Below are 23,647 nucleotides of genomic sequence, written 5' to 3'. Positions count from 1 at the left end.
TCCTCCGCTCGAGTCCGCGGTGGGGAGGTCGAGGGCGTCGCCATTTTGGATGCCGAGCGGCTCCTCGGAAGTCGGCTTCTTCCGTTTTCACGTCCAGATCCCTCCAGGTGAGCGTGCCCTCCTTAGACCTAAGCATCTTTGTCTCCCTCTTCCATCTACGCCCCGCTTTTACGGAACCCCAGCGTTAGTCGGTAGGACCGTGAGCTCAAGCCTTCCGCGCCGTGTCAGCGGGGGAAGCCCTGGCAGTCCGGGTCAGGCCTGAGGTCGGGCTCGGGCCGTGGGAGGAGGTGGGACCGCCTAGACCCGTGCTGGCGTCGCTGTTGCCCTGGGCATGAGCCGGGCACTGAGGAGACACCCCTCTGCTGTGCCGTCCGGTCGGGACCCTGAGGGAGGCCTTGTCCCCACCGCCGCGGTTGCCGCGGGGTGAGTCAGACCAGGAGAGCCCGAGGTAGCACTCCTCTTCCGGGTCCTGGGGTCAGGCGTGGCCCTCAGGACCTTGAACTTGAGCTAGGATGCGGACCGGACCAGGGCTGCGGCCGACTGATGTCAGAGGGAGGCTACGGGGGCTTTCTGTGTTCAGTCTGATGTTGTTGAATGGCTCCCGGAGGAGATTGTCATTTCTTTTGTTGTGCCTTGGTGGTGTGTGTTCTGGTTTGTTTTGTTTGTTTTTTGTTCTTACGAGAACAAAACAGTATAATTCCTCCATCAAACAATCAACCTGTGTTTCATTGTTTCAGTCAGACTTTTCCGTATGCATGTCTTTTTCCAGCTTAGTAAAACGTTAGTCCGTACATTTGTTAACATCTCACACCCTTCAAGGTTTTTTGACCTTCGTGGGGGAACTTCACCTCATCCTTGTGTTTAAGTCACGCGGCTTTTTAACATTTTCACTTGATAAGAACACTGCTTTCTTCCCCAGATTACTTTCGTAGCCCTTCTCTTTTCTTCTTGTGCCTCTGGTTTTTAACAAGACCCGAGCCTCTAGAGTCCTTAAGTAGACTCCGGTCCACTTAATTTACGCTGTAATCGGGATCAGGCCCCAATTATATGTAACCTTTTGTGGTTTAAAGAGCCAACACTTCGCAAAACAAAGTGTAGTCTACGAAAATTATTTCAAGTGGAACCCTTAAATTACTGATAATGAGGTCAGACCTTTCCGTATGCATGTCTTTTTTTTTCTTTAAATATTTATTTTTATTTTATGTGTATGGTGTTTTGCCTAGACCCTTTATCTAGGGTCCCAGGCATATCTGCATCAATGAGTGTGCTTGGTGCCTGTGGAGTTCAAAGAGGGTTTCAGATCCCCTGGAACTAGAGTTATTGGGCCGTTGTGAGCCACTTTGGGGATGTTGAGAATTGAACCCAGGTCCTCTGCAAGTAAACATCCGATAGGCTAGGAGCTGGATTGAATGACGAGGAGGAAGGCTCATGTGGTGGCTAGGTATTTAGAGGCCCTTGTGGCCAAGCCTGGTGTGAGTTGATCCTTGGTACTTGCATGGTAGAAAGAGTACCCACAACTGTTCCACGCTTGTACTGTGGTCCTTGCAAATGCATATGCATACGTGTGTGCACGCGCGCGCGCACACACACACACACACACACACACACATACAAACACATCAAAGTTTGAAATTCCTTCTTCCTTAAGTTGCCACTCTCAACTGTTTGCTTCACAAACTCACTAATAGCCAGTACCACAGTTGTTATTTTTCTGATGTTCTGTCTGCTAGGTTGATGAATTACCAAAGGGGTATATTGAGGTTTCTAACTATAACGAGATTGTCGTATTTCTTTTTGCTGCATGTCAGCTTTTGTTTCATGTGTTTTGCATCTTTTCTCATGAGAGGCATTCAGAGTTACAGTTGTATTTTCTTGGTGAACTCAACTATTTAGATGGCGTGCTCTTCCTGTTAATAGTAATTAGTTGCTTCTTTTTTCATCTGGACACTATTGGGGCAGGTTTGTTGTGTAGTCTAGGCTGGGTTACACTCATGATCCTCCTGCCTGTGTCTCATGCTGGGAACCACCTATGCGCCAGTAGCCTTTTCTTTTATGTATATGCATGTTTTCCTGCATGTTCGTCCATATCACGTGTATGTATGGTGCCCTCATAGGCCAAAAAGAAGGCATCAGATTCCCATCTCATCCCCTGTGGGGGGGTGGAGTTAACTGCAGTTGTGAGCCACCTTGTAGGTGCAGGGAATACAGGGTCATGTGGAAGAGCAAGCAGCCTGTGAATGCTCTTGACTGACTGACGAGCCATCTTTTTACTGCCCCGGATCACCGTTCTTGACATCACCGGCTGGTTGTCGTTGTTGTTGTTGCTGCTGCTGCTGTTTTTAAGACAGAGTCTCATTATATAGCCTAGGCCGGTATAGAACTTGCTATGTAAACTGGACTGGCTTCAAAGTCAGACCTCCCCAGTCTCTGCTTCCCAACTACTGGTATTAAATTCCTTTGCCACCAGGTCTGGCTAATCATATGTCTTTTAATGGTATTTTTTCCACTCACATTAGTTATATAACTGGCTGTATATTTGGACAGCTTCTGCTTACCTTCTGTTTGGTCATTTTCTCACTGCTTTTACTGCTTTGCTTCCTCTGGTTACTTGGTCACTTGTAGTTTTCCAATGTGTTTTAAAGCAGAGATGGCTAAGGGGTGAAGTGGGCTGACTGCTTTTCCAAACCCCAGCTCTGGTTCCCAGCACCCACTTCTGCTATCTTCCCTGTAACTCTAGCTTCAAGGATCCCTGATGCCCTCTTATGGCCTTCTGAGGACTCCCACATGCTTGTGGATTAACAGACACACACATACACATGAATAAAAAGAAAAATCTTTAGGCACTGGAGAGGTGGCTCGGGCTAAGAGCACTGACTGCATTTCCAGAGGACCCTGATTCAATTCCCAGCACCCACATGGCAACTAATAGCAGTCTGTAACTCTAAGATCTGATACCCTCACACAGACATACATGCAGGCAAAACCTCAGTGCACATAACATAAAAGTAAGTAATTAAAAATATTACATATGTCTTTTAATGGTATTTTTGTGTACCATTATATGTGTACATATAATGTGTGTGTGTACAAGTGTGTATGTATGATATTGCTCTTGAAGTGATAGATGTGGCTATTTTTTAGAGATTGTTTTTCCACTTATGGTAGAGTATAGAAATGTTTGCATTATATAGGTTGTTTTACCTTCTTCCCCCTTAGGTAATGCTTATACTAAGTATTACACTTATGTGCATTGAAAATCCCATACAGTGTTATTCTAAACTGTCAAGTGTAACAGAGTTGAGAGAAACAGTCCATTACATGTATTGTTATATTTGTCATTTCTGCATCTTTATATGTGAAAGGGGTGGGTGGTGCTGTGCGTTCAGGTCAGAGGATAACTCTAGAATTGATTTTCTTTTTCTACCTTTTTGTGGGTTCTGGGGCATGAACCCAGATCACCAGGCTTGCCAGCAAACACTTTTACACTGAGCTATCTCATTGGCCTTTTCTTTAGCAGTTTTTTTTTTCCATTTCTTAATATATTTCTATTTTATGTGCATTGATGTTTTGTCTACATGTATGCGTGTGTGAGTGTCAGATCTTGGAGGTATAGACAGTTGTGAGGTGCCATGTGGGTTCCATGTGGGTGCTGGGAATTGAACCTGGATCCTCTGGGAAAAGAACAATCAGCGCTCTGAGCTGGACAGCCCCTCTTTAGCATTTCTTTTACAGCAGTTGTGCTGAAGACAGACTTCATTTTCCCTTGCGAGAGCATGTCTGGTTTAACCTTTAGTTCTGAGGGATGTTTTGATGGATGTAAGGTTTCTGGGTTGATGGTTCCTTTCTTTCAGTATTTTGAAATGACTTTGTTTTCTTATGGTCTCTATGATCTCAGGTAAAAGTTATAGATTGCCCCTCTTTTCTGCCTTTTGGGACCTTGGATGTGTTGCTAGACTGGCCTCACTCAGGTGATCCTCCCTACTCATCCCAAGTAGCTGGGCAGTAGGTTCATGCCACAGTATCTTTGATTATTTGAACAGATACACTGTAGGCAATAGGGAATATATTACTTATATCTTTTTTTTTCAGTTTTTAAAAAAATCTATCTATGGCTGGATATGGTGGTACCACCTTTATTCCCAGCATTTAGGGAGGCAGAGGCAGGTGGATCTCTTGAGTTCAAAGCTGGTCTGGTCTACAAATTGAGTTTCAACACAGCTAGGTAAACACAAGGAAACCCTATCTCAGGAAAAAAAAAATATATATATCTCTGTCTGATTTTGGGTTCGGCAATTTGATTATGAAAGGATGAGGTATAAGTCTGTAGGTTTGTTGTTTGGAGTTTTTCAAGTCCTTGTGTTTATATGTGTTTAGGGGAATTTCTAGCTAATATTTTTTTCAAGTAGTTTTTGTTTGTTTGTTTGTTTGTTTTTGCATAGTATAAAGGTCAAATCTAGGGCATCTTGCAAATGTTTTAGCATCGAGCCCTTCTAGAATTTGATACACACAGGCTCCTCTGTTGTTTTGACAATATTTGAGGCTTTGTTAATTAAAATATTTTTGAGGCTATAATTTAATTATATCCCCCCTTTCTTTCCTCTAAGTCCTCCTGTATGCCCTTCCCTGACGCTCTTCAAATGAATGAGCTCCTTTTTTCATACTTTGTTGTCCCCAACCTCTGTTTTCTCTGTGTAACCCTGGCTGTCTTGGAATTCATTCTGTAGACCAGGCTAGCATCAAACTCAGAGATCTGACTGCCTCTGCCTCCAAAGTGCTAGGATTAAAGGCGTGCGCCACCACTGCCTGGTGCACTTTGTTCATTTTTATTTGTGTGTGTTTATGGGTTTAGTGTACATTCACATGTATGTGCAGGCATGTGCATCTGTGTTCTTGCATGGAGTCCTGAAGTGGGTGTTTGGTGTCGTCCTAGCACATTGTCTTGCACATTGAGGCAAGGTGTCTCTGAACCTGGGATTCAGATTTTCTTGGTGAGGCTGGAAGCCAGCAAGCTTCAGTGAGCCTGGCTGCACTCATTTCAGTGCTAGGATCACTGGCGTATACTGGGTGTCTGTACATGCATACATACATGCATGCTGGAACGAGAACTTCCATGCTCATGATTGTACAAGCACTGAGCTGTCTCCAATTATGCTTTTGTTCATTTTTATGAGATTTTTTTTTATAATGTCTTTATTGATCATTTGGGAATTTCACATCATGTACCCAGTCTTAGTTAAGAGTTTTACAGCTGTGAACAGACACCATGGCCAAGGCAATCTTATAAGGACGACATTCAATTGGAGCTGGCTTACAGGTTCAGAGGGTTTAAAGCCAATGCCAACAGTGACACACCTAATCCAACAAGGCACACCTTTTAACAGTTGCCACTCCGTGGGCCAAGCATATACAAACCCATCACGTACCCCATCACACTCTCTTCTCAGTCCTCCCATGTCTGCCCCCACTCTTGTGACGCCCCTGGTGGCGCACACCTTTAATCCCAGCACTTGGGAGGCAGAGGCAGGCAGATTTCTGAGTTCGAGGCTAGCCTGGTCTACAGAGTAGTTCCAGGATATCCAGGACTACACAGAGAAACCCTGTCTTGAAAAAACAAAAACAAACCAAAAAAAGGGGAAATATTAAAAATGATTACATCAAGTTCCCATGCTTGAGCCAGCTACTCTCTGCCCTGGCATTGGTCTCACCGCCTCTGGCTCTAGTCTACCCCAGCAGTGACGGTTGTCTCTGGAGCCTCTAGTTCCTTCTCAGCCATCAATTCCTTGTGGTCGGCAGTCACAATTCCCCTCAACCCAGCAAATCAAAACTCCAGAAGCTTATAATTAATCAGTCAGATATGTATATTGACAAATTCTCAATTCATAAGATGCCCACACAATAAATCAGAGCCAATTAATTGATAATGGTATGTTGCCCACCTGGATTAGACAAGTTACCCCAATTATTTTGTCCCTATTTATTATATCTACCTGTGGCTGTTTAAAGCCACACTGCATCTGAATCATCCTGTCCTGCTTCCTTCCCCTCTCCCTGCTCCCTGTCTCTGCAACTCTTAGCCCCACCCCCCTTCTCCTCGACCCCAGCTGCTGGAAGCCCTCAGCTGTGGAGATACACTTCAGCATCTTTATCACAAGTTTTTTTTTTTTCTTTCTTTCTTTTTTTAAGATTTATTTATTTTATTTATATGCGTACACTGTAGCTGTCTTCAGATACACCAGAAGAGGGCATCAGATCCATTTCAGATGGTTGTGAGCTACCATGTGGTTGTTGGGAATTGAACTCAGGACCTCAGGAAGTCCTCTAAACCACTGAGCCATCTCTAGCACTCCCCTTATCACAATTTTTAAGGGAGGTCTTAGATGGTTTCTTGTCTAGGCTATTTATTTTATTTATTTATCTATTTTTATTTTTTATTTTTTTGATTGGGAGGGGTTGTCACCAATTTTTTTAAATTAATAGTTCTTTTACTCCCCCATCCTGTGCTCCCAGTCCCCCCTCCATCATCCCTCCCACCCCTGCCCCGGTGCTTCAGTTTTTTGAGACAGTCTCGTTTTATATATAGCCTTGACTGTCCTGGAACTTGCTCTTGGCCATGGAGCCCTCTTCAGTCCATTTTTTCTAACTAGTCTATTGCTAGGGCTTGTTATGTATAGAAGGCATTCGATACATACTTGTTGTAGAGGCTCTTTGAACATGTAGAGCCCAGAGGTGAACCTCCAGTGTTGACCTCAGGAGTTGTCAACCTTGTTTTTTGAGACAGGCTCTTAAGTGAAAACCTGGAGCTCACATCGTAAGCTAGGCTGGCTGGCTACTCTGAGCCCCAAGGATCTGCCTGTCTCTGCCTGCCCAACCTTCTATGTAGTTGCTGGGGATTGAACTCAGGTTGTAAGATCTGAGCAGCAAGTACTTTGCCAACTACACAGTCTCTGCAGTACCCCCACTGTGCCCCAATTTTTTTTTTTCTTTTTAAAATAACATTCTGTCATTATATCCTAACCTCAGGCAGTTTCCCCTCCCTCCACTCTTCCCAGTCCCTCCCCCACTTCCCTCTCCCCTAGATCAATTCCTCTGTTTCCCTTAAAAACAAAATAGTAGTAGGCCTTCCAGTGGTGTCCGCCACACATGGCCTAAACGAGATACAGTGACCGGCCACAAACCCTCATGTCATGGCTGGACATGGCAACCCAGTAGGAGAAAAGGGTCCCAAGCATAGGCAACAGAGTCAGACAGCCCTCGTTGTTGCAAGTCCCACAAGAACACCAGGCTATACAACCATAAGGTATATGCAGAGGACCTAGCTCAGACCCACACAGGGTCCATGTTTGCCATTTCCTATTCTCTGAGCTCCTGTGAGACCCGCTTAGTTTATTCTGTGGGCTATGTTCTTGTGGTGTCCTTGACCTCTGGCTTCTACAGTCCATCCTCACCCTCTTCTGTGGGCACATTCCGGTTTCCGTGTACATGTGATCTGAGCTCTATTATAGTTTATAGTGCAGTAAAGGAGTCATGATATGGATTGTTTACCTAGGATTTGGTTTCAGGTGAATTTAGGTTTTAGTTTTGTGTGTCTCCCTATATTGCCCAGGCTGGAACTATTAGACTCAAGGAATCTCACCCCCTTTTTCTTCAGGGTTTAGAGGTATAGATGCCATGCCTGGCTTGTGTTTAAGGTTTAGTCTCAGTTCTACCCACTGTTGCTGGTTGACTTGGTGCATGTTACTAGAAAGTGAAGTATAATAGTTGTTAATGCTTGTCTTTCTTCCTACTTCCAATTTATCTCTGTTATGAGTGCCTGAGAATATTGATACCGTTTGGCTGTATGGACGCATATCCTGCTAACGTATTGGCATTAGAGTGTTCTGCGAGAGTAAACTCTCAGAAAGCTGCTTGTTTTCTGCAACCTGGGATTTTACACACACACCTCCTTGTGCTTGGGAGGTTTTTGGTTTGAGATTGGCATCTTGACACGTGTCCACTTGTACTACCACACACGGTGCCGATTCTTCCTTATAAGTGTCTGCGTTGTCTTTAGGATGCACCTTCCTTAGGCTTTGCCAGCTGGAGGACCTTCTATTGTGGTTGTCCTAAGAATTTGGGTCATTTCTTTACAATGGGTTTCTCAGGCTGGTTGAGGTTTGGGGCAGATATTGTAAGGCCACTGTCTTGTTCATTCTTGTATGTTTAGTGGTATCCTAGGTATCTGCCCACAAGTTGCCGACAGTCTCCTCTCCAGTTGTGACAACGCACAGTTTCCAGTCACTCCCAATTGAGAGACTCTAGGATTAAAGGTTTGCTTTTTCAAGCACTGTGATAGCTTTCTGGATTTTAATTATTTTTTTCTTTAGTAGATTTCCTTGTGAGAATCGGAGGCTGTACTTTCCTAATGCCCAGTATCTAGCCAGGCTCTGACACATAATCAATAAATTCTTGTTGAATCGATGCATCGTATTTTAGCATAATGAATCAGAGATACTTTCTGACTCTGGATAGAAGTTACCCAGTGTAGTAAAGGTTTCTGGGGGCCATTTCATAAAAGAAAGTATTCTGTTATCTTCCAACAGTGCTTTTTATACAAGCAAAGGCTTGTACTGTCTGTCGGTTGTCTTTTTCTTGCTTAATCTGTCAGATTTAGCTTCTGCTTGGATATTGTGTTGCTTTAAAGTTTTGAGTCCAGAAATAAAATTGAGAGAAATAGAAATTATACTGTCATGAGACAGAATATATATACAGTGATCAATGCACAGTATGCGTCCTGACGTCTTGTGTTTCCGTTAACTGTAATGGCTACGTGGTGCAATTTTTGGTAAATAGTACTTTGTCTTAGAACTTCACAAAGCAGGTTCTTGCTTTCCTGCTCCTATATAATCCTTTGTGTCTAAGTACATGCTAATGACAGACTTTCTCAAAGACTCAGATTTAATAACAATATTTGAGAAATTAACATGAGGAGATTTTGAGTTTGGTTCTAACTTTGGCAATCTTTTTAAAAAGATCATCATTTTTGAAAGATTTTTTAAAACATTTATTTATTTATTTATTTATTTATTTATTTAATGTGAGTAAGCTGTTGCTTTCTTCAGACATCCCAGAAGAGGGCGTCAGATCCCATTACAGATGATTGTGAGTCACCATGTGGTTGCTGGGAATTGAACTTAGGACCTCTGGGAGTCAGTGCTCTTAACCACTGAGCCATCTCTACAGCCCAACTTTTTTTGTTTGTTTGTTTGTTTGTTTGTTTGTTTGTTTATTTTTTAATGGACTACTTCCTGCCTTATTTTTTGTTGTTTTGTTTTTTGAGACAGTCTGTCTCCGTAGCAATGGCTGTCCCGGAACTATTGTATAGACCATGCTGGCTTCAAACTCACAAGAGAACTGCCTGCCTCTGCTTCCTAAGCACTGGGACTAAAGGAGTGCACTGCCGGAGATGCTTGGCCTCCTTGTCTTTTTAATCACCCTCCTCCCATGGCCACTACCTACATACATTCTTTTAGATTTCATATCTACTTGTTCCTGTGCACTCAGTTCTTTGAACAGTGGTAAAATATATGTAAACAAGATGTTTAGATCATGGCGTTGATTTAGAAAAAGGCTAGGGGCTGAAGGGGTAGCTCAGTGGGTAGAGATGTGCTCAGCATGTACACCGCCCTGTACTCAATCCCCAACACCAAAAAGACAAAAGGAAAGAGGCCACTCTGGCCTATGTTACTAGCTTGCTTCTAAGTCGTGCTAGTTCCTGAACTAATTTGGACTCTTCATCGTACTGCTACTTTTTCCAGGAGCAGCAGGACAACATGCTGGGCTCTGGGTTCAAAGCTGAGCGCTTACGAGTCAATTTGAGATTAGTTATAAATCGTCTTAAACTGTTGGAGAAAAAAAAAAGTGAGTACCATTACTGTACCAACCTCAACCCCCCACCCCCACCCCCTGTCTTTTATGGGCGTCCAGCATCCCAAGCTGGGTCTCTCAGGCTAGTGCTGTGGAGTTTCTCAGAGCTGTGTGGTTAGGATACATGTCTGCCTCTTGTATATAGTTACACTGAGACACTTGGTTGCAGAGAAAGGGACATGATGTTGACTCCGCTGTTCTTCTGTGCTCTGCACAAATGGGTTTCACATCCATGCATTCAGGTGAATGCTGGTCAGAAATATTCAGAGAAAAAAAAAACACATTATAAGAACCATTTATGTAGCATTTCTGTAATTCAGTATAAGTAATCTAAATGTGGTTAAAAGTACACAAGAGGCTGAGCATAGATGACCTGCACATTTTTTTTGCCATTTTCTATGTCTTAGGCGCTCACACCTCCTTATTGTGGTGCACATAGGTATCCTGGAGCCGGTGGCTCCTGAGTTGACAGTGCCAGCCAGTGTACAGTCTTTTTTAAGATTTATTTATTATTATATCTAAGTACACTGTAGCTGTCTTCAGACACACCAGAAGAGGGCGTCAGATCTCATTATGGATGGTTGTGAGGCACCATGTGGTTGCTGGGATTTGAACTCAGGACCTTGGGAAGAGCAGTTGGTGCTCTTAACCATTGCGCCATCTCTCCAGCCCCAGTGTACAGTCTTCTCTGTACAGGATGGCAAATTCTAGAGCAGTAATGAGGGGAGTAGATGTGCTAAGGGGCTGTGAGGTAGGCTGCTGTAGATCACAGCAGCCGTCTTCTCCAGTGGGTGGAGGTCTGCCTACTGGCCAGGCCCAGTGCACTACCGCTGTGTGACTGGAGTGGGGTTTGTGTCCCAGCCGAACTGGCTCAGAAGGCAAGGAAGGAGATTGCTGACTACCTGGCCGCCGGAAAGGATGAGCGAGCACGCATCCGGGTGGAGCACATAATCCGGGAGGACTACCTTGTGGAGGCCATGGAGATCCTGGAGCTGTACTGTGACCTGCTGCTGGCGCGCTTTGGCCTTATCCAGTCTATGAAGTAAGATATCTCGCCTCAGAGGCTAAACATATCTGGAATTTGAGGCTGCAGTAATAGTTTCTCAGTCTGTGTGGATCTGCAGCAGGCTAACACTGAGAGGTTCTTTCACAGTCCCAAGGATCTTTTGCCTGTTAGTGAAAAGAAAGCAGACCCTGAAGTCCAGTGTCCCAGGTCTGAGTCTCGCTTGGGTCAGCTTGTCTGAGATTTGTGCGCTTGGGCGTGTCACTTAGTTTTAGTTTCTCCACAAGCAAAATAGGGAAATGAAATTGCTAGAATGCCAGTTACCAGAAGCCAGTGTAATTGTGAAATAACTGTGGATGTCATCTGATATGTGACGTGACAACTCTTATGGCTTTTGTTGGTTTGTTTTAAAGGGTGTTAAATGACATATTTTTTTCTTCACTAGGGAGCTAGATTCTGGTCTAGCTGAATCCGTGTCTACACTGATTTGGGCTGCACCTCGGCTTCAGTCAGAAGTGGCTGAGTTGAAAATAGTGAGTATAAGCAATTTCCGTAATGTCGGTAGGTTTTGTTATAGACAAAGTCTCACTGTGTCACTGGCCAGTCTCGCAGGCCTGGAACTTATATCCAAACCTAGAACTCCCAGAATTCTCCTCTTCTCTGCCTCTGAGTGCTGGAATGAAAGGAAATGCCATCATGCCCAGCCTGTGGAGGTTTTTGGTATCATAATTAAAGTCTGTTTATTGAGCTGGGTATCTTGTACACAAGCTTCTGGCTGTGTTAATCAGTTACTACTCTCCACATCTTCATAGCGTAGAAGAATTTTGAGAATTTGAACAACTTTTTCTAGAGGGCTAAATTTATGTGCTAAAGGTTGTTGCCTGTCTTAGTAAGGATTTCTATTGCTGCCATAAAACATCATGACTAAGAAGCAGGTTGGGGAGGAAAGGGCTTATTCAGCTTACACTGCCATGTTGTGGTTCATCATTAAAGGAAGTCAGGGCAGGAACTCAAGCAGGGCAGGAACCTGGAAGCAGGAATTGATGCAGAGGGTGTGGAGGGAAGCTGCCTACTTGATTGCTTTCCCTGGCTTGCTCAGCTCGCCTTTTTATAGAACCCAGGACCAGCAGCCCAGGGATGGCACCACTCACAATGCCCTCCCCTCCCTTGAGGAAACTGAGAAAATGCCTTACAGTTGGATCTCATGGCAGTATTTTCTCAGCTGAAGCTCCATTCTCTCTGATGACTCCAGCTTGTGTCAAGTTGACACACAAAACCAGCCAGTACAGTACCTTAAGTTAGTTTTTGGTTGGCTGTAGTAGTCTGTGCATAGTCCCTGTGCTTTGTAGGTTGAGGCAGGAGCATGAGTAAAGGCCAGCCGGACTTCATCCCATGACCTTTCTCAGAAGGGACAGGAGGTTGGGGAGGGACAGGGGGAAAAACATATATTTGACACGTATCCATTTATCCATTTTGCTTTCTGTCATCTTGTTTTTGGGGGTCAAAACCTAGGCCCTCACACACTGAGCAGGTATCTATTACTGAACTGCATCCATCTCCACAACATTTTTGTTGTTGTTTCTAAGCTCTTTATGTGTATGAGTGTTTGCCTGCCTGCATGTATGTATGCCTGGTTTCTGCAGAGGCTACAAGAGTTCCAGGTTCCTAGAACTGGAATTAAAGGCTGCCATAGCAATGCTATTTTTCTCTTCTTTTCTTTTCTCTTCTTCTTTTCCTTTTCCTTTTTCTTTCTTTCTTTCTTTTTTTCTTTTGAGATAGGGAGTCTTAGGGTTTCTATTGCCGTGAAGAGACAACATGACCATGGCAACTCATAAAAGAAAACATTTAATTTGGGGCTGGCTTACAGTTTCAGAGGTTTAGTTCATTATTGTCATGGTGGGAAACGTGGCAGCGTGCAGGCAGACATGATGATGGAGAGGCAGCTGAGAGGTCCACATCTTTGTCCGTAGGCAGTGGAAGGGACTGTGCACCATACTGGGTTTACCATGAGCATGTGAGACCTCCGATCCCTCCCCAAGGGACATACTTCCCCTAGCAAGGCCACACCCCACGTACCTCCTAATAGTGCACTCCTTATAAGCCTGTGAGGACCAGTTACATTCATCTGCCACACAGCAGATGTCTCAGAACCCAGAGTGGTTTTGAATTTGTTATGTAGTTATTAAAAGGAATCTTGAGCTCTATAAGTGCTAGTGTGACAGGCCTTACTGTGGGCAGCTCACAATTTACAGTTCTTACACAATTGTAAGCCATAAAATTAAAACATTTTAAGGTAACAAATCTAGGTTAGGGCAACTCCTTGCTTTAAAAGTCCTGAAGTAGCTTTCTTTCTGTGGTTCTCATGTTCTAGATCTCCATGATGTTGCATGTGGCTCCCATGGAACTCGTTTCGTTTCAGTTGTTGCTAAATGCCTTAGGCTCTGCTCCAGACTCACTTTGTTTTGGCTTTGTGAACTGGCTGCGTTTTAGCCCCAGGAAACCTTAACATGTTTTCCTATAACGATTTTCTATCTTGTTGAACTAACTTGTTTTGTTTCTTACTATGCAGCCCTGGCTGGTCTCAAACTTGTAGGGGTCCTCCTGCCTCTGCCTCTAATTAGGGGTTACAGATATATATGCTACTGTACCCAGCTCTTTGCTTAGTTTTCTTCTGACAATCTTCTAAATATTGACAAAGCATTGGTTTCTTCATAGGCAGCCTCCCCTCCCTCTTCTGCTCAGGTCTGATTTGCATGTCATACCTTCCTTTAGTCACATTTATCCTAGCTGGAGGTGGGCCTTTGCTGGGTTATTAGTACTATATTAGTACTATATTAATATGATTTTGCATATAGATTATAAGGCTCCTTAGGAATAGTGTCTTGTTTTTGTTTTTCAAGACAGGGTTTCTCTGTATAGCTCTGGCTGTCTTGGAACTCCCTTTGTAGACCAGGCTGCATTCAAACTCAGGGAAATCTGCCTGCCTCTGCCACCTAGTGCTGGCATTAAAGGCGTGCACCACCACTGCTTGGCTGAATAGTGTTGCTTTTGTTCATCATCATATTACTGATTTTGGAGGGTGGGAGCATGTAGCCCTGTCTAGCCTTGAACTGATCTCTTGCTTCTACCTCCCTAGTTAATGGGATTATAAGTGTATGCCACGTGTTCAGCTCGCATTTGTACTTTCAGTATTTATCATGCTTTATGAGAGTGTTTGGAGTAAGGTTGCTGCTTTCTGGGTAAATGGAAAATAATGTTTACCAAGGTTTTATAGTCATTGTGTTTTGTTTTTACTGGACATAGTGTACCATGCCTTTAATCCCAGCACTGAGAGGGCAGAGGCAGGTGGATCTCTTGAGTCCAAGGCCAGCCTGGTCTACAGAGTGAGTTACATGACAGCCTGGGCCACACAGAGAAACCCTGTGTCAAGAAACAAGACAAACAGACAAAAACAGTAGATATTGGTTTCTTATTTTTAAATCTAGTAATACAGATATGTTTAATGTTGATAGGAGAAATTGTGAAGCTGTTAATGAGAGTGGTTTCTGTTAATAGTTTTTCTTTTTCTTTGTAGGTTGCCGATCAGCTCTGTGCCAAATACAGCAAGGAATATGGCAAGTTGTGCAGGACCAACCAGATCGGGACTGTGAATGACAGGGTAATGGACCTGATTAATAGGGCCCAGGGACAGGTAGTTTGGTTACCAGCGGGCGTTTGAGTTGCACAGGTGCATGGTTGAGGTAGCTGGGATATATTTTGTAGTGAAGGCAGAGGATACCTGTGTGGCCTGCAGTGCAGTCTGGAGCCCGACTGGTGAGCTGTTCTCTTTTCCTTCCGCTGTGAGTTAGGAAGGCAGGAGGAAAGTGGAAAGAAGGGTTGGCGGAATGAAGGGGGAGGGCATTAGTGCTGAGAACCTGTCTCATAACTAGAGAGCGAGGAGAGCATGCATCCTGTAATGTGCCTTTGACTGGGAACTAGTTCATCTTTATTCTTATCTTCCTCAGTGTTACCAGGAAAATGAGAGAAACGAAGAAGCAGGTCGGGACTAGGCTGGTTGTATGGCTGCTTCTTAACACCAATCTTTTGTCACAGCTAATGCACAAACTGAGCGTAGAAGCCCCACCCAAAATCCTAGTGGAGAGATACCTGATTGAAATTGCCAAGAATTACAATGTGCCCTACGAACCTGACTCTGTGGTCATGGTGAGTTTATGCTGAGCACGGAGGGAAATGAGACTACGTAGGACTTCTGGGGAACAGGGAGTCATTATTTATACTAGCTGAAGTGGTACATGTAAGCCTTTGGTACCTTCTTGTATAACAATAAATATGACTGCAAATCTCACAGGTCATTTAAAGCATGATATTGAGCAAATGGAGGCAGCCTGAGAATGCACAACCTTGACAGAAATGTTAAAGCATGGTATTTCTGCCTTTGAGTGAGCTTGAAGCCGAGAAGCCCTTGTATGTGGCAGTCCCCCAGGATCTACACAGTTCAGTTAGTGTGCTGTGTTCCAGGAGTGGGTAGAAAGCTGAGTGTGGATAAACATGTACAACAAAGTCTCTGTCTTGACTCTAATAATGAATCAGCAAATGAAGTTAGTAGGGTATGGTAGAGGTTGATACACTAACCAACCTCCAGCACAGGACACACCCAGAAGGCAACATTTCCCCAGCTCTCAGGAGTATTAAATGTGTGCATGTTCTTTAGAGCTGGCTCTCTGCTGGATGAAGTGTTCTTTTCTGGAACATTTTCTTCCTGAATCTCCTAGGGCAGGGACTTTAAAAAAAATTTTTTTTTTAAGATTTATTTATTATATATGAGTACACTGTAGCAGTCTTCAGATGCCCCAGAGGGCATCAGATCTCATTACAGATGGTTGTGAGCCACCATGTGTTTGCTGGGATTTGAACTCAGGACCTCTGGAAGTGCAATCAGTGCTCTTAACCACTGAGCCATCTGTCCAGCCCTGGGGCAAGGACTTTTAAACTCTATACTCTGCCCCCTTCCCTCCCTTGGAGACCTTCATCTCCCTTGCTTTCCCTTGCTTTCCCCTTGCTTCCTGGGGACTTGTCTGAGGCTGTGGTGCAGCATTGCGGTGTAGTGTTCTCCCTCTAATGCCTTCACTTTCCCTAGAGCTGTTGATGGCGTGACCATTATTATGAAAGAAAAGCAATATCAGATTAGCAGAAAAGTAGTTAATTGCATTAACTAGGGATTAGAGGATCAGTTCAAGGCTAGCCTGGGCTATCTGAGACCAAAGTAAATAGCTTTTATGCTTGTATGTGTATCCCTAGACTTCTAGAGAACCTAGCCATGGCCTTGGGTTAATAAATGCCTCCTTTTCTTAGGCAGAAGCTCCTGTTGGGGTGGAGACAGATCTTATTGATGTTGGATTTACGGACGATGTGAAGAAAGGTGGTCCTGGAAGAGGAGGAGGGGGCGGGTTCACAGCCCCTGTTGGGGGACCTGATGGGATTGTGCCCATGCCCATGCCTATGCCCATGCCATCTCCAAATGCTCCCTTCGCATACCCACTGCCAAAGGGACCAGTAAGTATGTGTGTATAAAGAAAGTGTGCACGTAAGCTTTAGAAAATGTTGCAGAAGAGACCAGATGGGCTCTGGACACACTGAGAAGTTGTAGGTTGCCAGGAATACAGAATAATAACAACACTTGTATTAGCTGAGTAGTCGAACAAGTGTATTGAGGAACAATATCAGAGCCAGAAAAGTTCTTGGCTTTAGCTGCAAGAACCGAAGTAAAAAAAAAAAAAGATCTATAGCTAGTACTAAGAAAACCAGTTTAGGGAAGGTTATTAAACAGCTGGGAACCTGTGCAGTAATGTTTTTTGTTTGTTTCCTGAAAACAAGAGCTTTCCTTCATTACCAGGCTGAAGAGCCTTTGTTGCTAGGATGCTGGTTTTATAGTAGGTCATTGGTAGCAGTCAAGTTTTTTCCCCTTGAGGCAGACATTAAAGAACTTGATGTGATAACTGAAGAAGAACCTTTGTAGATCTTTACGCGTGTAGTCTTTGTGAGGCGTGATCCCTTTGAGGATCTTGAATGTGTACATATGCACACAATGTACACACATCTCTTCCCAGCCCATCTAGAAGTTGCAGACCGGGAGGCAGGCAGGGTTTTTGACACTGCTTTTCTTTTGCAGTCGGATTTCAGTGGATTGCCAGTCGGGACTTACCAGGCCTTTCCTAACATTCACCCACCTCAGATACCAGCAACTCCCCCATCCTATGAATCTGTAAGTGCCTGAGCCTTTTGGTAAACGGCAGGAGAGTGAATCCCATGAAGAGAGCAAAATAATGACAACAGGGAAGGCAAACTTTTGATCAACTTAGTATGGGTTTGGTCTTGCTTCTGGATTCTTTGTTGCTTTCATCCCGCCCTGGAGATGGGGGTGCTGTTGGTGGCGTTTGTGGTGGGCATGCTGTGTCAGCACTGAGGCCAGGGAGCAGGAAGGAGCTGCACTAAGGAAGTGATTAAATGCTCTCATGGGCATGGTGGCACATGCCTGCAGTCTCAGCGCTTTGAAGGATCAGGAGTTCAAGTCAGCCTGGACTACATGAGCCCATCTAAAACAGTAAAGGGAAGTAGTGTGCCTCTAGAGAGAGCACTTCATGTAGGTACATTTGTCTTATTAAACCAGTCTGAGAATTACACTGAGCTGCTGTAATTTGACACTATATTTATTAGAGCACCAGGCTTTTTGTCTTTTAAGTCCACAACATTCATGCCAAAGGAGAGTAATGGGGTATTTGACTTAACCAAGTGTCCACAGTTAGTTATTTTTGGCCTATAGCATTTAGTCCACATTTTATTCTTGTAGTTAAAACTTAAAATAGAGCAAACCTGTGGCAGTTTGGGAGCTAAAGTAGATAGATCACCAACAAGACTTTGTTTCAGAGTGAAAAGCAAACCAAAACCCACAGTAGTAGTTGAGCGGTGGGGTGCGTGTCTGTTGTGTGGGAGGCCCTAGGCACAGCTCCCAGTGCTTTCATACATTTTCATAAACGGCTCATGTGGTAAAGATGCCTTGAACTGTGTCTCTGCTTCAGAATTACTTGCTTTCTGTGAGTCTTGCGTATACATACATGACTCATACATACATACATGCCTTCAGAGCTGTTTCCAGCTCATGGTTTGCTTAGAAAACAAGTTGGTGTGGGATGTGCTCTGTAAATGACTCACTAGGAAGCTCTCCCAGATCCTGAGCTTGCTTCTCATTCTTCCCGTTGGTTTCCATCTCTAGTTGATGTGTTTTCTCCTGGAACTGAGTCTTTTCTCAAGCTTTAGCATTCCATGTATCAAAACACTGTTTGTGGAATGAGGTGGATCTTCAGTCCTTGAGGCCTTGGTTCTGGTAGATTTCCTAGTTTGCTTTGCCTGGAAGCTGAAAAGTGTCACAGTGTGGTAAGACTTTTCTTTCTTTGCTTAGCAGGTCAGAGGTTGGTGTGGTGTCTTAAGTGGTTCGGAGAAGCATGGAGAGTCTAGGAGGCATTTTCCTAGGAGCAAATTCTGTTGCTTTTGGTGGATAGCTTAGCTTTTGATGGATAGCTTAGCTTTTGGAAAACAAGGAGCTGCTGTTAGTGCTTTGTCTAGAGATGTCATTCATTGTTTTTCTCTTTGGTAACAATCTTTGTTTTGCAGGTTGATGACATTAATGGTGATAAAACTGTTTCTTCTGCACAGATTGTTGGTGAGTGTGTTTCAGAAAGCTTCATAGTGCTGCATCCTCTTAGTCTCTTACAGTTTCTCTCTCCAGGGCCATGGCGTTCAACCCATGATCCATAGCCTCTTTTCAACTATGTGTTGAACAAAGAACTCAGAACTTCTTGCTTTCTTCAGCCCCAATTTTTTAGTTCTCTATTATTTTTTGTATTTATATGTATGTGGGTTTATACACACGAGTGCAGGTCCCCATGGAGGCTGGGCCTCCTGGGGCTGCAGTGATGGGTGGTTTGTTTTTGAGACAGGTTTTCTCTGTGTAGCCCTGGCTGACCTCCAACTCAGAGATCCACCTGCCTCTGCCCCCTGGGATTAAAGGCGTGTGCCACCATGCTGAGCTTGACAAGTGGGTTTTTTTTTTTTTTTTTTTTTAAATTATATGTAAGTACACTGTAGCTGTCTTCAGACACACCAGAAGAGGGCATCAGATCTCCTTATAGATGGTTATGAACCACCATGGGGCTGCTGGGAATTGAACTCAGGACCTCCGGAAGAGCATTTGACGTTCTTAACGGTTGAACCATCTCTTCAGCCACCCCACCCCACCCCACCCCACCCCTTTCTATGTCTGTGTCTACACACCATGTGCATTCAGTGCCCTTGGAGACCAGAAGAGGGCATTGGATCCTCCAGAGCTCGAGATAGACTGCTGTGAGTGACCATGTGTGTCTTGGGGATTAAACCCCGTGTCCTCTGGAAGAGCTTTTTAACCACTGAGCCTCTACTTGAGCCCCCACCCTCCATCCTGGCTCCCCAGTTGATTTTTGAAGTGAGGTATTAAAGAAGGGTGTGTTAGGTTTCTACTGTGTGATAAAACAAAGGGTTTATTTTGCTTACTTTTTTTTTTTTTTTGGTTTTAGTTTTGGTTTTTCGAGACAGGATTTCTCTGTATAGCCTTGGCTGGCCTCGAACTCAGAAATCCACCTGCCTCTGCCTCCCAAGTGTTACTCAGAAATCCACCTGTCTCTGCCTCCCAAGTGTTGGGATTAAAGGCATGCACCACCATGCCTGGCTTGCTTACATTTCTTTGTCACACAGTCGGGGCAGGAATCTGGAGGCAGAATCTAGAGGTGAATGAGTACCTGCTTAAACTCCTAGATTTGTAAAACTTTTTATTGATCCTTTGAATTTCACATCATGCATCCCAATATACTTATCTCTGTCCCTGTACCTACCCTTCACCCTTGCAAGTGCCCCCCCCCCCAATCTTGTAGAAGCTGTAGTGTCACAGTGAGTCCCACAGAAAACCCTTTTGTCCATACTTCTTGGCAATGAGTCATTGGTCTGGTACAAGGCCTTTGGCTTCTGCTACTCAATCAATACTGGATCCTCACTGGGATTCTTCTTAGATATCTTGTTGTTGCCCTGTGTCATGGAGGCCCTGTAGGTTTGGATCTGTAGAACTGCCCCTTACATGCCCCAGCAGGTGGCAGATGGGGTAGATGTTAGATTGGGCCAACTCAAAGCCCTGGCTGGTAGTGAGTTGGTCAGTCAGCCAGCTGCACCACCAGGGTGAGCTCTCTAGAGCTGCCCTGACTAGCCAAGTCCCATTGGCAAGAGGTGGAACCAGCTCTCCCACTCTCATGCCCTTGGGGCTGGCTCACCTGTGCCCATGCCAGCAGGGCCAGCTCTATTTTTCAGCCTGGTTTCCTGTACCACTCAGGACCTTTGTAGGGGAGGCATGGCTTCCAGTGAGCTGGGCCTCTGATGTTAATTCGGTGGCAGCATTTTCTCAATTGAGATTCCCCTTTCCCAAATGATTCTACTTTGTATCCAGATGACATAAAACTAACCAGCACAGAGGACAAAATAGGCACAAACAATAAGAGTGAATTTTCATAAAGCAGGCCATGTTTTTGTAGTTATTCAGTAAGTTAGAAAATGAAGTGCTGGACTGGAGAGCACTGGCTGTTTTTCCAGAGGACTGAGGTTCAATTCCCAGCACCCATGTGGCACCTCACAACTGTCTATAGCAACAGCTCTGGGAGACTCAACACTTTCATAGACATACATGCAGGAAAAACACCAGTGCACATAAATTAAAAAAAAGAAAGTACTACTAACACCCCAGAAAACATATCTGAAATTAGAGCAGTTGGGTGTGGGGGGTGCTGAGGCCGTAAACTCAGTGTAGGGGACTTGCCCAGCATTGCAAGTCCCTGGATTTGATCTCCAGTATTGAAAGAAAAGGAGGAGGAAGGAAAGCCAGTGGAAGAACCGCATCCAGACTAGACTGTTCCTCTTACATCAGGTAGTACCAGTCTGGTTTTGTTTTTTCTCTTTNNTTTNNTTTCTTTTCTTTTCTTTTCTTTTCTTTTCTTTTCTTTTCTTTTCTTTTCTCTTTTTTCTAGACAGGGTTTCTCTGTGTAGCCCTGGCTGTCCTGGAACTCACTTTGTAGACCAGGCTGGCCTCGAACTCAGAAATCCACCTGCCTCTGCCTCCCGAGTGCTGGGATTAAAGGCGTGCGCTACCACACCGTGGGCCTCCTTATCCACTTGCTTCTACCTCCCTAGTGCTGGCATTTACCACTGTGTGCAGTTGTATGCAGTGCTGAGGATCAAACTAAGCTTTGTGTATGCTGGGCAAACACTCTGAGCTATACCCCTGGCCTCCCCTGCATTTTAATTCATTCATTTATTTATTTAGTCCTCTGCCAAAAGGGATTGTGGGGTGTTTGGTACTGGTTTTGTCACAGAAGGCTGAGTCATTCCTCTGCCACTTGTAAGATTGTGCTCTTTGACCTGATTTAATTAGGACCCAAGCCAGAAGCTCCTGCAAAGCCCCCTTCCAGACCCGTGGATAACTACAACACCTTTGTACTGCCAGAGTTGCCATCGGTGCCAGACACACTCCCAACTGCCTCTGCTGGAGCCAGTACCTCAGCATCAGAAGACATAGACTTTGATGATCTTTCCCGGAGATTTGAGGAACTGAAAAAGAAAACATAGGTCTCTTAAACCAGACAGCAGCCACATTCTGGAAGTTGATAGTGAACAGTTCATGTAACAGTGACTCTCCATGAAATTCCGTTTTCTCTGTTAACCGTCACTGAGCACTCTTCCTCCTCGGGGCTCTCTGCTGCTCTACCAATTGTGTTGCTTTCCACTTCTTCAGTGATCCTGAGAGACTAACAGCTGGAGACTCTGGCTGGAGCAGTTGGCTCCTATTGGCTGTGTTTGCCTGTTTGTCTTCCTGTCACATGGATCCTTGGTTCTTTCCCGGTCATTCCATTCCCAGGGAGTGAGAAGTATTGTAGGTAGAGTTGCCAAAGATGGCTGGACCATGGAAGAGAGTACCCTATGAAGGGTTTCAACCTTGACTAATAAATACTTCCCTCTGCATGGGGGTGATCGTAGAGAGAATCAAGGCTACCATGTGTTTTCTCATGAGTTAGAAGATGGCTCAGGAAGCCACTGTCACGGTTCCTGGAGGCTGGGCCCTCTCATTGACATGTACACTACTCCTCGCTGCAGGGCACTGTTCCACCTGGATCCAGTTGCAAAGTTTGTTTGGAAAAGTTCTCTTAGTTTTACTGGATTCTCAGGGAGCCCTCTGTGGCCTTTTCCTTTATTTTGAGTGCTGTTTCCTTTTTAGGAAAGAACAGCACTGTGGAAATTTGCTTTTCCCCATAGCATGTTAGGAAGGAAGTGCAGGTCGTTATCTAAGCTAGCGTGGGCTTCCAGTTGCCTTAATAGAAGTACTCAAGTCTCTTGGGTAGAGATCTGGAAGCCTACAGGAGAGGAGGGGTACTTGTTTTCATTGGAAAACTTTTATGATTAAGGGAATCTTTACAAAATGGTATCTTAAGTTTTAGTGCCATGTAGCTGTAGTTTGCTGCTTTCCTGGGTGGATGAAACTCTTTATTATGGTAACTTTTGTGCTGCTTTGCCCCTAGCCAAGGCTCTCCTTCCCCAAGAGGTTAGCTTTGGCATTGGAAGATGAGATTTTTGCTTACCTGTAATATTTCTGTACATACCTGTTTCCAGCAACTTCAGTGTCAATGTTTTTGATTTATTTGTATCTCATCGCTCTAGCTGCTAATAAAGACCCCATGTCCTGCTTTCTCGAGTGTTGGTCAAATGAATGAATTTGGATTTTAGTGGACAGTAGTTACCCAGGTGAGCCACCGTCAGTGTACAAGGCAGATCCAGCCTTCACTTTCCTCTCACCACTGCAGGTGTCAGGGGCTGTTGGCGGCTCATTTCCATCCTCTGATTGGAGCTCAGATGGCATCAATGAATTTGCGCTGCTGCTACTTTTAGTAAGCTCACCCTTTGGGCATGAGTGGTGGCATTCTGTTATCTGCTGGTTGGCAGTGGAGCTGGTTGGTGCCGTGTTCTTAGGGTATCATCCTTAATACTCTGCTGATGCCCAGCAGCAAGAATATGGAAACGAGTGGACTTTGATTCTCCACCAACGCAAAGTGTGATCATAGAGTGAAAGGTAAGCTATGCTGGGCAGTGACGAAAGCAGTGAGAGTTCATCTCAAGACACCAAGGTTGCTGGGCATGGTGGTGCACGCCTTTAATCCCAGCACTCAGGAGGCAGAGGCAGGCGGATTTCTGAGTTCGAGGCCAGCCTGGGCTACAGAGTGAGTTCCAGGACAGCCAGGACTACACAGAGAAACCCTGTCTCGAAAAACCAAAAAAAAGACAGTAAGATCCATACCCAGTGTTGGCAGCATGCTCCTCAGATGGATTCTGGTGCAGGCGGATTCCGAACAGACTTGAGAGCTTTTGTAGTAACATATCTGTCAGTGTAGCTTCTTTCTGAGTAGTTGAAGACAAAAAAGAGTAAGTGAATGGAAATTGTAGGTGACAGTACCAAGGATACCCCTCTAAACCCCACAAACACATAGTAGATAGTAAAGGTACTGAGTCTTTAATGGCTTACTGCCAGATGTTGGGAATATCTACTGAATGGTTGAAGACCGGGTGTTTACTTATGGTTACAGAATATAATGTCTTGGCAACTTTTTTTTTTTTTTTTTTTTT

At 44.5% G+C, this 23,647-nt stretch overlaps 1 protein-coding gene across 2 annotated transcripts; it reads left to right on the top strand.

Annotated features, from left to right (window-relative positions):
* Ist1 (IST1 factor associated with ESCRT-III) lies at positions 1-22,721 on the top strand. Of its 2 annotated transcripts, none has more exons than XM_021169449.2 (10): positions 1-107; positions 9,795-9,897; positions 10,765-10,945; positions 11,352-11,439; positions 14,481-14,564; positions 14,999-15,109; positions 16,259-16,459; positions 17,076-17,168; positions 18,617-18,623; positions 21,408-22,721. In XM_021169449.2, exons 2-10 carry the CDS (start codon positions 9,810-9,812, stop codon positions 21,599-21,601), a joined length of 1,047 nt encoding a protein of 348 aa, XP_021025108.1. In that variant the 5' UTR covers positions 1-107; positions 9,795-9,809; the 3' UTR covers positions 21,602-22,721. The 2 variants fall into 2 exon arrangements, with proteins under 2 accessions (XP_021025108.1, XP_021025107.1); XM_021169448.2 differs by having other exon boundaries at positions 2-107; positions 18,575-18,623.
* Positions 22,722-23,647: the final 926 nt, after the last annotated feature.

Source organism: Mus caroli, chromosome 8 (assembly GCF_900094665.2).
Source record: "Mus caroli chromosome 8, CAROLI_EIJ_v1.1, whole genome shotgun sequence".
Classification (NCBI taxonomy): domain Eukaryota; kingdom Metazoa; phylum Chordata; class Mammalia; order Rodentia; family Muridae; genus Mus; species Mus caroli.
This window is presented reverse-complemented; position numbering and strand designations above follow the sequence as displayed.

Coding starts and splice junctions, on each gene's coding strand:
- Ist1 (XM_021169448.2), top strand. CDS start 9,810: ATGCTGGGCTCTGGGTTCAAAGCTGAGCGCTTACGAGTCAATTTGAGA. Junction 14,565..14,998: donor TCGGGACTGTGAATGACAGG/GTAATGGACCTG, acceptor CTTTTGTCACAG/CTAATGCACAAACTGAGCGT. Junction 18,624..21,407: donor TTCTTCTGCACAGATTGTTG/GTGAGTGTGTTT, acceptor TGATTTAATTAG/GACCCAAGCCAGAAGCTCCT.